The sequence below is a fragment of the Macrobrachium nipponense genome, chromosome 1 (assembly GCF_015104395.2).
Source record: "Macrobrachium nipponense isolate FS-2020 chromosome 1, ASM1510439v2, whole genome shotgun sequence".
NCBI lineage: Eukaryota > Metazoa > Arthropoda > Malacostraca > Decapoda > Palaemonidae > Macrobrachium > Macrobrachium nipponense.
In genome coordinates this window covers 169,752,360-169,766,212 of record NC_087200.1, presented here as the reverse complement: position 1 = coordinate 169,766,212, position 13,853 = coordinate 169,752,360, and the positions used below count along the sequence as shown (strand labels likewise).

Sequence of the window (13,853 nt, the reverse complement as noted above, 5' to 3'; positions counted from 1 at the left end):
AAAATAATTGCAATTTAGTGTACATTACAACGAAAAAAAAAAGTAACTTGTTACCTTTAACCGTTTTGCGCACAGCGCGATTTAAATACAATTATATATGAAATTTCGTTTTTGCGCTATCATATATCGCATTATTTATATATGATAATGATAATTTTTTTCATTTCTGATGGTTGCATACTAAACTTCAGGCAATGACAAAAAAAGGAGCCAAAAATGAACTCTTAATCTTAAAAACTAAGCGCGCTGTGATTTTTTTCCGCTTCCGCGCTCACTCTGGAACGTCTCCGGCACACGGGAGACATTTTTTTTTTACCGCTTCGGCGTTTAAGGGTTAAGCACATGACAGACAATTTTAGTCAATGTATGATACGTCCAATCGGCGTTTAAGGGTTAAAGAATGTTGCTATTTTCTTGCACTACACGATACTATGATTGTAACAGTATGCATGTGTAACATGATGCAACTTATGTAGATATTTATAATTATTCTTGGGTCTTAGCCATTAACTACAATATCAACCAAGAAAAATGTATGCTTTCTACTTGGGAGAAGTATTGCATTACAAATGCAAAGCAAGGGGAGCTAAGTTCCTTTGCCATTCTTAGCAACAGGATGCATCTACTCTAGAACCTTTCTAGGAAATGGGGGCTTGCTAACTGATACCTCATCACCTGAAAAAATTTTGTATATATGCAGTATAAGCAGTGGATTTATTAGTAATTCAGTAAAAATACAGTCAGAGATGGAAAGTCAAGGTGCAGTCAAAGTTGTAATAATGAAGGAAAGAGGTAGACTTTAGCATGTCCCTCTGGGAACTTCTATTTTGACTTTCAATCATTGTTGATTACCAAGTATTAACAAAGCTGAATGGTTCTCTCGTAGATTTAAACCATACATCCTTATCCATTTTTCTGTGATTGGTGTTGTAAAAGAGACCTCTCAGATTGGACCCTCTCAGCTTGATAGCAGACTTCATCTTTCTTCTCCAAGACATGGCCATTTCAGTCTCCACATTGAAAGGCTATTGTTCAGCCTTGGCAAAGGTGTTTTAAACTAAAGGGACTCAATTTCTCCACTTCAGTGGAATTGACCATGCTGATGAGAAACTTTGAGATCTTGCCCTCCCACAGAATTTTGCCTTTCCAAGTTGGACATGTCTCTGGCACTACAAGTCTGAATAAAGCTCCTTATGAGCCACAGTCTTCAGCTTCAGACAGATTTAATTTTGAAGAGTGTGTTTCTCTTGGCTTTGAACAGGGCAAAAAGAATTGAAGAGTAGCAAAGTATTTCTTATCTTGTGTGACACTCAAAGGGTTGATCAAAGCTCTTGTTTTCTTTGCCCCTGATTTTGTAGTCAAAATTCCGAACCTGTCCATTTCTGATCATAGTTTCAAGACTTTCTTGTTTCCTTCCTTCTTGGATTTTGTTGGTGGCAACCCAGATAAGATGCTTCAGTGCCCAGTTCGAGCTGTTAAATACAGTACTACTACTGGAAAATTACTTGCACTGAGACTTTTCATTAGTAGTGGCAGACATGAGAAAGTGATGTGTCTTAGGAGCACACCTCCTTCAGGGTTCATGAGATCATTCAGAGGCTGTATAGGACATCTTCAAATTTATCTTGTTGAAGAGCTCACAATGTCTTATTCCCTTAGAACTCGGTTTTCCAGGTAATGAAGGTGACCATCTAGCATGGACAGACCACTTTTATCTCATTCCTTATGAGGGATGTCACTCACAAGTCCTATGACGCTTTTTCCTTAGGACATTTTTCTGAATATTTACATTTAGTTTATCTATTGAAGGAGGATGTGGTATGTGGGCAGATCCCTTCCTTCAATCCTTTACCTCAAATAAACAACCAATTCGACTTTGGGCACCTCTCTACACAAGGGGGCAGATGTGATAGAGACTGCTCTAACCCAATACAACTCATGATAACTGCCTTTGGTTATATATGGCCTAGAGTAACAAAATTTATTGATGCAGTATTTCTTGTTATAAATAAGAAAATAAAGATTGTAAACTAGTTAAATGAACAGTTTATGATTATGTGCAGTGTAAAATGTACATCAGTCAGTTAGCTGGTGTGGAAGTAAAAATGCACCCCTTAGCTAATGAAGCAGTCAGTGCTACCAGTAAAAATATCTCATCTCTTCCTGTGAAAGATGCACAGAACTCTTGACTAGAGCTATGAGATCCATGGAAATATCACAATAACCTTGAAAGGATAAAAAAAGTAGTAATTTGCAGAGTGGCGTGCCATACTAGGCTCTTGTTTTTTCATTGATTATATGGCCTTCAACTTTTTGTGGAGACTGCCTGAAGCTTCTGACAGTGAGTAATTTTCTAGTTACAGGGGTAGTACAGTTATTGGTAAGTAGTGTAGTATAAAAATACTACACTACTTACCAATAACTGTACTACCCCTGTAACTAGAAAATTACTCACTGTCAGAAGCTTCAGGCAGTCTCCACAAAAAGTTGAAGGCCATATAATCAATGAAAAAACAAGAGCCTAGTATGGCACACCACTCTGCAAATTACTACTTTTTTTTATCTTTTCAAGGTTATTGTGATATTTCCATGGATCTCATAGCTCTAGTCAAGAGTTCTGTGCATCTTTCACAGGAAGAGATGAGGACCAAGTTTTAAGAATGGATTTTTTTTTTTTACTTTTAAGTTACTAGGATTTTAAGTAAGACAGCTGTAGTTATGATGACAGAAAACTCTCAGTTATCAATTTTGTTCAGTAAACCTATACCATGCAACTGAATTCATTCTTCACCATCTAAATTTAGGTTCAAGGCAACATCTTCCTGGTGTCCCTTTACCCCCAATGAGTAGTAAAGGCTTAAATTTGAATTTTTGCAAAAAGTATTTGTTAAACATTAGTACAGGTATGATATGGCATACAGTTAAGTTGTTCTCAGGGGCGGTTCATATCATGTTCCCAGTAAGTGTCTGTTAGTTATGGGTGTGTCTCATTCCAAAAATACTATCTCTTTATAACTAAAATGTAATTCTACAGTTGACCTATTTTGTTGTATCAGATCTATTATCCCATTGGGCTTTAGTCACAAGTACATTAATATTAAATATAGGTAGTCTTCTGCATGCAAATGGATATTGTTTGGGAACTCATTTGTAAGTTCAGTTTGTTTTGCAGGTTCAACTAAGGTACTGAGACATGCAGCATTGTAGTTAGCCTACTTTATCTAGCACTCTGCTATAGTAAAGCTTTCTGTTGAGACAGTTTGGTCTTTGTACATAAAATTAAGTTTATAACCAGCAAAAATCTTTAGTCTTTCCTTGAAAAGGGGTAACAAAATACATGAAATATCCCACTTATATTGAAAGTGCTTGTTGAGGACTACCTGTCATTAGTGGCATCTGTGACAGCTGTAGTTATGATGCCAGAAAACTCTCAGTAATCAATTTTGTTCTGTAAACCTATACCATGCAACTGAATTCATTCTTCACCATCTAAATTTAGGTTCAATGCACCATCTTCCTGGTGTCCCTTTACCCCCAATGAGTAGTAAAGGCCTAAATGTGGATTTTTGCAAAGAGTATTTGTTAAACATTAGTACAGGTACGGTATGGCATACAGTTAAGTTGTTCTCAGGGGCGGTTCCCATTAAGTGTCTGTAAGTTATGGGTGTGTCTAATTCCAAAAACACTATCTCTTTATAACTAAAATGTAATTCTACAGTTGACCTATTTTGTTGTATCAGATCTATTATCCCATTACAGTAGCTTTTAATGTTTTTGAATAAACATTTTAAAAATTTTGATTTCATGTTTTCTTAGAAGATTAGTCTCCCTGCATTAAATAAACACCTATAAAAATGTTTATTTCTTGTTTTCCTAGGAGATGAATGTCTTCCTGCTTTACGGGCATTTTTATTTTATTGAATGCTGATATGAGTACGAGGGGGGGACCTAAAAATAACCGGAATAGTTTTCTGTGTGACAAGCCTGTAGTAGTTCAGGCTTCTGCCACTAGATGCCACTTGAGGCAAACCTTAGGCATCAGTGTGCTAACTGATGGCATCATGGGTAGACGAATAGCTCTGGTAATTGCATTTGTTTTGAAGTGCTTCACGCTTTTTCGTCTATTTTTACGATGGTTAAATGGAAGGAGCAGCGTGCTGCTGTGAAATTCTGTTTTTTGGTGGGGAAAACGGCAGCCAAAAAATAATAGTTGTCATGCTTCAAACAGCTTACATGGATGTTGCCATGAATAAAACACAAGTTTACAAGTGGTTTGCACGCTTTAGGAATGGTCAATTGTGGATAGAAGACCAGCCTCATTCAGGGCAACCTTCAACATCCCAAACGGATGAAAACATCAAGGAAATTCGTGACAAGTGAACTCCAATGTCAAGATGATACTGATTGTTTTTTTCAGTGTGAAAGGAATTGTCCACATAGAATTTGTTCCTTCTGGTCAAATTGTTAACTAATACTTTTTACTTGGCAGTCTTGAAGTGTTTCCAAGACTGTGAGACGAAAACTCCCCGACCTGTGGCAAAGTGGAGAGTGGTGGTTTCATCACAACAATGCACCAGTGCACACCGCCTTGAGTGTGAGACAGTTTCTGACCAAGAATGGCATGACCCCACTTACCCACCCTCCCTATTCACCCAATCTCGCTCCCTGCAACTTTTTTTTGCTCCCCCGAAAGAAGAAAGTCCTCAGAGGAAAATGTTTTGCAGATGTTGAAGAGGTTAAGAAGAAATCAATGGAGTCATTGAAAAGCATAACTTCGCAAGAGTTCCAGGACTGCTTTGAAAAGTGGAAAACACGTCTGGACCTGTGCATTGCTTCAAATGGAGAATACTTTGAAGGCGATAAGACTATAAACATGTAACAATAACCGAATGAAATTTTATGACACAATTCCGGTTATTTTTTGGTACCCCCTCTTGTATGTGCTTCTGCTTACAAATTAGCATTTAATCTGCTTGAAATGAGGAGAGTCCAAAAACTGGAAATCTTTGTAATGACACTTTTAGTAGATATAGACGATTAGGCATTAGGAGTTCCAATCGCAATTGAAATGCTGATTTAATAAACTAGATTTTTCTCTCCAAGCAGACTGATATATTGGGCCAAAATTACTCACATAGGGCTCAGTACTTTGATGGTGCTGAAGTATTTGGGTGAGGATGTACTTTCAGCTTTATTACTAAAATTAAAAAAGTTAAAACATGTTATACATAAGGATATTTAATAAAATTATAAAATGCATGTGTTATTTGTCAAGTACCGGTATATCGATGAAAAAATTGAGGTCATTTCCCTCAATTATTTTTTAGAGGTTTTTATAGTTCATAAGGTGTGAGAGATGTCTGTTTCTGGTGATAGAAGTTCACTCTCGACGTGGTTCGGAAGTCATGTTAAGCCGATGGTCCCGTTGCTGAATAACAATTGGTTCCATGCAACGTAAAAACACCATACAAACAAACATCCGTAATCTCTGTAATGAAGCATTTGTAAAATAATTGTTTTGAAAGGTCAGAAGACACCTGATAAACTGAATGACTAATGAAAAATTGAGAGTTTTGAAGGCAAAGAATTTACATATCAGTATAGTGAAGTTATTTTTATTTTTCCAACAGTTGACTTTGTGCCTTTAACAGTGAAGAACAGATGGCATGATGGGAAAGTAAGGCTTCCTTTAGAATTTTATAAACCCTCTTTGAGAGAACCAGATTCAGAGGACTTTAAAAACTTCAAGAATGTGTTTGAAACTCTGGTAAGCTACTCTTTTATTTTGTTATCTTTCATACTAAATGTTACTAGATATACAAATATGATATTGTATTGCCTCTTAAATTATTCTTTTTTCATTTAATTCACCGAAGTTAGATTTTTCATTTAATTCACCGAAGTTAGAAAGTTGTTCACTTTATCCAAAGGGGATGTATTTAATAAGCTGCTTTTCATAACCTGCAGTAATTTTTTTTATATTCTGATAAGCTACTCTTTATTTTGTTTCTTTCATACTAAATGTTACTAGATATACAAATATGATATTTTATTGCCTCTTAAATTATTCTTTTTTCATTTAATTCACCGAAGTTAGAAAGTTGTTCACTTTATCCAAAGGGGATGTATTTAATAAGCTGCTTTTCATAACCTGCGGTATTTTTTTTTATATTCTTCTTTTTGACACAAAACATTTTTGGGGGAGCTATCAGATAAAAATGAAGGATTAGATCCTATGCTTTGGGCTCCTTTTCTAAGATATCCAGACTGGCAGGAATGTGATAACTCATATGATAAGGGCTAATTTTGATGGGTCATATAATTGTAGGGTTATTAGCAGGAACACTGACCTGAATATCTGTCGATAAAATTTCAATTTCTTCTCATTTTTATTATTTTTAAGATATTCTGAAGGAATTTTAAAGTTTGTTTGATCATTTGTTTGCATTTTGTTTATATTTATGCTGATGCATTTTATTTTTTTATATATGTACTAGCAGCTGTACCCGTCCTTTGGACGTGGTATTGAATGCACATTCACTTCTAAATGACATGGATGCAATCACTTGTGCCACTGGACAACAACCATTGCAGTGTATCCACATTAAACAATCTCACGCACAGGCACCTCTGGGAAGTACGACTATACTGTTTTTTTCCATCTGTCCATCCGCATGTGGTGTTTGCGCATGGTAACACTGCGTTCCGGGCTTTAAATAATATACAATTTCAAATATTAACAGTGTAATTTGCATACAGTAAATTATTAAAACACTTTTCAGGTGGAAATGTACACCAAGATATCCTTTTTTTACCTAAAACTTACACATAGCGTAACTATTTAAAGCCCGGGACGCAGTGTTACCATGCGCGACCACCACAGGCGAATGGACAGATGGAAAAAAACAGAGTATAGTGGGGCATTTCAAGTCTGCCGGAGACCAGAAGAGATGGTGGGGGCAGGATTGTGTTATCTGGAAGCTCCTAGTCTCAACTGGTACGTCAGTGGTGGATGCTTAGTTCAGTCGCTCAACTTTTGGATGAAGCAGGAGAGTTGTTCAGCAGTGGCATCCATGTCTGAGCACTCTTTTTAGGATCCACTCTGCTCACCCTGAATGGGGAAGGGGCTAGAAAAGGTGCCCTAAAGAATAGTCTGCTTCAAACCTGCCTGCCTGGAAAACCGCATCCAGGGGGCCACACCACTTTGCGGTCGAAGAACTATACAACTTAAATTTGGAACATGGAATGTACGAACACTACTAGATGAAAATGAAAACAGACCCGAATGCAGAATTGCCTTTGTTACTAGGGAGCTCCATAGACTTAATTTAGATATAGTGGCACTTTCTGAGACTCGTATCGCCGGTGAGGGACAACTGTGTGAAGAAGGTGGTGGCTACACATTCTTCTGGAAGGGACAGGAACCTGGAACATCAAGACAGCATGGTGTAGGTTTTGCTGTAAAAAATTGCACGCTTTTCAGTTTAACAGAGTACCCAAGTGGCATAAATGAACGCCTAATGACACTCAGACTAAATCTTGAGGGAAATAAACATGCCACAGTGATCAGTGCTTACGCTCCAACCCTTCTTGCAGAAGATCAAACAAAAGAATTATTTTATGCCGCTTTAGACACAGCTCTCACAGCTATCCCAAATGAAGACAAAGTAATCCTTTTAGGTGACTTTAATGCCAGAATAGGACGAGACAGTGACATCTGGAGAGGTACCATTGGAAAAGAGGGTGTTGGCAAAATTAATGCAAATGGAACACTCCTACTCTCGAAGTGTGTAGAACATGATCTGGTTGTAACTAATACTCTTTTTAGGCAGAAAAATAAACTTAAAACCACCTGGCAACATCCAAGATCTAAACATTGGCATCTGACAGGATCCGAAGACTGCTGGACTGACCACCACCTGGTATACTCTTGTATTAGGATGAAGATATTTACTAAAAAGAGAAACGCACATGCACTAAAGCGACTGAAGTTTAACATTGATTCACTTAAGAACAACTCAAATAAGCTTGAACTTCAGCGGTGTCTTGCTAATAAACTAGAACAGGAATATACACCCAATATTGTTGATCACTGGAGTAAATTTAAGGATTCCGTCATCAGCGCATGTAAAGAATCAGTTGGTCTGAAGAAATACAAACATCAAGATTGGTTTGATCAGAATTATGCAGCTATTCAAGATCTTATTCAAAAGGCCAGAAAATATCTGTTTGAACATCTGAATGACGCAAAGTCTGAAACAAAGAAAAAAATACACTGCACAGCAAAAGCTCAGATACAAAATGCCACAAGGGAAATGAAAAATAAGTGGTTGACAGACATAGCCAATGAGCTCCAATCCTTCTTTGACAGAAATGACATGAGAAGCCTTTTCAGTGGAATGAAAACTATATTTGGGCCAAGTTCCCAAGGGCTAGCACCCTTACGTAGTCAAGATAGTCAAGACGGCACTTGGCTCCTTAAAGACAATAATGAAATCCTGTCCCGTTGGAAAGAACATTTTGAAGAACTACTTAATAGAGACCCTGTGATAGAAAAGGATGTACTACAACAACTCCCTTGTCTCCCACTGGATATGACACTTGCAGTGGTACCAACTGGAGAGGAAGTGGAGTTGGCTATTTTCTCTATGAAGAACAACAAAGCTGCGGGACTTGACAACATTCCTGCCGAAATATATAAATATGGAGGACCAACCTTACATCGTCAACTTCACCAGATAATTGAAAAAATCTGGATGCTTGGGGAAATTCCAAATGACCTCATAGATGGAATTATCAACACAATGTATAAGAAAAAAGGGGACTGATCAGTTTGTGGAAATTACAGAGGAATTACCCTCCTGTCAGTAGCTGGAAAGGTCTTAGCAAGAATTCTTACAACAAGACTAACACCTCTAGCTGAGAAGACCCTACCCGAGTCTCAGTGTGGTTTCAGACTTGCTCGTGGTACAACTGACATGGTTTTCTCGGCGAGGTAGTTGCAAGAAAAATGTCGAGAACAACAAAAACCCTTTTACATGGGATTCATTGACCTGACTAAAGCTTTTGACAGTGTCAAGCGTGAGCTGCTCTGGGAGATACTATCTAGATATGTATGCCCACCATAATTCATAAAGATCCTAAGGCTATTACATGATAATGTGTCGGTGACTGTAATGGCTAATGGTAGCCTTACTGAACCTTTCAAAGTTAAGTCAGGCGTAAAACAGGGTTGTGTTGCTGCTCCTACCTTGTTTTCCATATTTATAACTGTAGTTTTGCACCTCATTCAAGATGAATTGCCTCCAGGTATCTCCATCAATTACAGAACAGACGGAGGAATATTCAATCTCAACCGGCTTAAGGCAAGAACTAAAGTCAATGTTACTGCTGTTGTTGAGCTTCAGTATGCAGACGACAACGCTGTCTCTGCTCAAACTGAAAATGATCTGCAAATTATACTGAATGCATTTGCAAATGCTTACTCTCATCTTGGAGATTCCATCAACATAAGAAAAACCCAAGTAATTATATCAGCCACCCCAAACTGAAGCCACATTAAAAATTTAGTAAAAATTTCATTCAGATATGAGTGTACTTATGCAAGGCTTTTTAAGGATTTTAAAAAGTGTTTTAGTGGTAGCATGTATAGTATATACTTATATTTTAAATATATATTGTGGTGCTTGGGACTCCAGATCACATAGAGGGACATAATAGGGTGAAACTGGAAAAATGGACTGCTGTATTTACCATTTATTACATTGATTTGAAAGTTACTGATTGATTAGTAAATAGTAAAAAGAATCAATTTAAAGAATTTTAATGACATTTTTTTAACATTTTCTAGTTACGAGAACAGTTGCTACGCTCAGTACCTGTTGTAAGACAGGTAGTAATAAAAGATGTACTTCAAGGTAGTATTATTGTTCCATTTGCTGTAGAAACTAATGAGAACTCGACTAATACAACCACACAAAGTCTTAAAACTGCTCTTGACACCGTTACAAGCATTGGAGATTATACTGTCGATCCAAATGAAGATAGTAAATCTATGACAGGTAAGTTGCTATCACATCATATTTGTAATGTAGTATTTGATTTAGGTATCAAGGTTTTATGTTAATAGCAGATCATTCAAGTAGGTGATTTATAAGATATCTGCCAATACATAACCGTATACAGGCAGTCCCCAGCTTACGACAGGGGTTCCGTTCTTGAGACATAGTCATAAGCCGAAAATCGTTGTAAGCCAGAAAATCGTAAAAAATCCTAAGAAAACCTTACTTTTAATGCTTTGGGTGTATTAAGAACTTTGTAAACTGCATTTTATTGCATTTTTCATTAAAAAAAAACCCTCATATATTGATTAATTTGCATTTTTGGAGTCATATTTCTTCAGTCAGATTGATGTTGTAACCCTGGAATGTGTCGTAAACCCGGAAATAATTTCTGATGAATACAATTGAAAAGCGTTGTAACCTCGGAACATCATAAGCCGAACCTGTCGTAAGCTGGGGACTGCCTGTATATATAAAAGCTAAAGAACAATTTGCATGTTAAGGCACTCATGAATTGAAATCTAGGCCATGGTCATGTTGTGTGATGTGGATTTTCATAAGAATTGGGATAAAAGTCAGTGCTTTAAGACTAAATTATTTTATTTTATATTTTTTAGAATAATATGAAATATGTGATCATCTGTTGAAAACTTTAAATAATTTTTACTGAATGATGTTTTGATCTTTCAATTATGGTGGTTGATTATTTTCAGGTTCAGTGTACATAAGTGGTCTGCAGAGACTTGATCCTATGGCTAAAGGTATGTTTTCTTTATTGAAGGAGTGTAAAAGAAGAATCTTTGTGTAAGATTAAAAAACCTTCAATAAATATAGAAATTTTAGTTTTTAATGATTGGTAACTCAAATTGGTGATTATGATGATGATTCTGGTTAATTAGTTAATATAAAACCTCCAAGAGTAGGTAAATTCTCATGATGATAGGAATTGTAAAAGAAAATGATGCAAGCAGTTGCCAAAGGCTGTATAGATTTAGTCTTTGGATTTATTATTTTCTCTGTGGACCATCAGTAGATGGTCTTTTGTTATACACTTTTTCATAAGTTGTATTTTAACAAATTTTTCATATTCACAATTATCCTCTTTTCCTGCAAAGAGCTACCAGATTTGCAGCACCAGTATGCAGTAATTATGCATCACTGTGGAACCTCTCAGTTCCAGAAGTCCTTTATTCCTTACACCATTGCAGTGGCGGATTTAAGGGGGTGGGGTGCAACCTGGTCATGTAAATCTCAAAGCTATAATAAAATTTTGATAATGTGTACCCACTGCACACAAGTAAAATATTGATAGAAACACTGAAAACAAAAATATATAATTTTTTTTATGCATGTATTTAAATGCTTATATTTGCCAAAGAAATTTCACCTGCTACTTTTTTGTAAGCTACGGGTGTTTGAAACAATGTAACAATCTTCAGAACTATAATCAAACAAGCAACACAGTTTCATACAAAACAGATCCTGCTTATCAAACCTCTTGGAATTTTTTCATAACATGCTTGGTATTTACGACAGTAGTAGAGCAATAGATATAGTACTTTGCTTAGATTTCCAAAAGGCCTTTGACAAAGTTCCACACAAGAAACTAATGACAAAAGTTAGAGCTTTAAGAATTTAAGAAGAAATACCAGACTGGATTGAAGACTGGCTAACTAATAGAGAACAGAGATTCGTAATAAATGGTGGAGAATCATAATGGTCAGATTGTAGGCTCCACTAGCAAGATAGCCAAATTTGCAGATGACACCAGACTATGTGTAAATGCAGCAGACCCAGATACAGTGGAAAATTCAAGAAATGATCTGAGGAAAATAGGAGAGTGGTAAAAAATATGTCAAATGCCTTTTAACTTGGATAAATGTAGTATTACAAATAGGAACAAACAACCCTTATGCCAACTACATGCTGCTTGGGAATGACATAAAGTTAAGTATATCTTAGTTTTACCAGACCAATGAGCTAATTAACAGCTCTCCTAGGGCTGGCCCGAAGGATTAGATATTTTTACGTGGCTAGGAACCAATTGGTTACCTAGCAACGGGACCTACAGCTTATTGTGGGATCCGAACCACATTATATCGAGAAATTAATTTCTGTCACCAGAAGTAAATTCCTCTGATTCCGCGTTAGCCGAGCCGAGAATCGAACCTGACATAAATAGTATAGATCAAGAAGAGGACCCTGGAGTTATTATTACCAAGGACTTAAAATCCACAAAACAATGCATGATAGCTAACAAGAAGGCAAAGAAACTAGTGGGATACATAAAGAGGCAGTTAAGATACAGAAATAAGGAAACAGTGCAGCAGTCTACACATCAATAGTTAGACCACATTTGAATATACATTACAGTTTTAGTCACCAACACTAAGCAAGGACATAAGTAGACTAGAAGGGGTACAAGCAAGAGTCACAAAGTTAATTCCAGCTATCAGGCAAATAGGTTCCAAGGACGACTATAGGAGCCTGAACATGTATGGCCTAGAAACACGACGATTGCGAGGACAACTAATAGAAACATTCAAAATGCTGAAAGGCATGATAAAAGTAGACAGTAACCACTTCACATTAAATGAAAACCAGTCAAGAAATAATGGATGGAAACTAGAACTAAAGAGATACAACACATCGCTATGTGGGAACTTCTTCACATGGAAGATATTTGATGCATGAAATAAACGGCCACCAGAAGTTTTAAACAGCAGCAGTGTATAGTAGTTCAAAAGAAAGCTAGACAAAATCATTAGAGCACTGTGAATAAATTGTAAAACCTGCTCCTAAAGATAAGTAAGCACATGATGTTTCCTAAGAAGGACTAATAAGTCTGTGAGATATCCTAATCCTTGTAACTCCTTGTAATTCAGCACATACAATATATATGTGCATATGATGTAAATTATGTCTATATATATGTATGTATGCATACATATATGAATATTGATATATTTGTACCATATGTTTGTACGTACACACACACATACCTATATTATATATACGTATATGTAATATATATTAAAATCCTAAGTGCCCCCCATGAAAGGTTTCTAAATCCGCCACTGCACCATTGGACAGTGGAACAATCTCTGAAGATGTGCAATTGAAACTTCAGAAGTTCAAGCAAAGATGCAAAGCATCACTATCATAATACAATTCTCCTTGCATTTTAATTTGCCTACATTTTCATCTATACTCTCCACAAACTGTTTAAATGTCATATAAGGACTTTGTAGTATAGATGGGAGACTTGTTACTAGGAACCACAAGATAGAGATAACCAGACCAACTTTCCCATAGAGACATAGTATGATGGAAAATTGTTTACACATGTCTGACCTATAGATTTTCAATGCCTGGTTCCCTTGACTGTGAGGCATTTGCTGGGGGCATACTCCAGACTTGTGGACTGCAGAAGATACTATCTCTCCAAGGTTTTCAGTTCAGGGTACTTGTAGTTTTGGCTTTTAAATCCAGTAGTATATTTTTAGGTTTATAGAAAAATATTTTTTTTTATGGCAGGTTTTAGGACTTTTGTGGGTACTGTCTGTATGAGGATTAATATTATCCACACAGTAAATTTATTCCTGAAAAAAGTTTTATAAATCACGTAGGTAACATTAATTTCACTTTACAGAAAAGCTACCAGCTTTAGCCATACCAACAAGGGATGGAGAAGACATCAAAAGAGGTATGTAGCGTGTTCTTCTTTCTTTTTTGGGGAAAAATGTAGTTGTGAAGAAATGTATTGATCATTTTACATGGTCCATTAAGGCA

The 13,853-nt window shown here is 36.5% G+C and overlaps 1 protein-coding gene across 5 annotated transcripts in view; it reads left to right on the top strand.

The window, feature by feature from the left end:
• The window catches only part of LOC135219819 (uncharacterized protein DDB_G0271670-like), a 217,081-nt gene that overhangs the window by 186,124 nt on the left and 17,104 nt on the right, over positions 1-13,853 (top strand). For all 5 annotated transcript variants that reach the window (XM_064256910.1, XM_064256907.1, XM_064256909.1 and 2 more), the window contains 4 exons: positions 5,631-5,767; positions 9,851-10,061; positions 10,775-10,822; positions 13,714-13,767. In XM_064256910.1, coding sequence (XP_064112980.1) covers positions 5,631-5,767; positions 9,851-10,061; positions 10,775-10,822; positions 13,714-13,767 — 450 coding nt within the window. The remainder of the gene's footprint in view (positions 1-5,630; positions 5,768-9,850; positions 10,062-10,774; positions 10,823-13,713; positions 13,768-13,853) is intronic.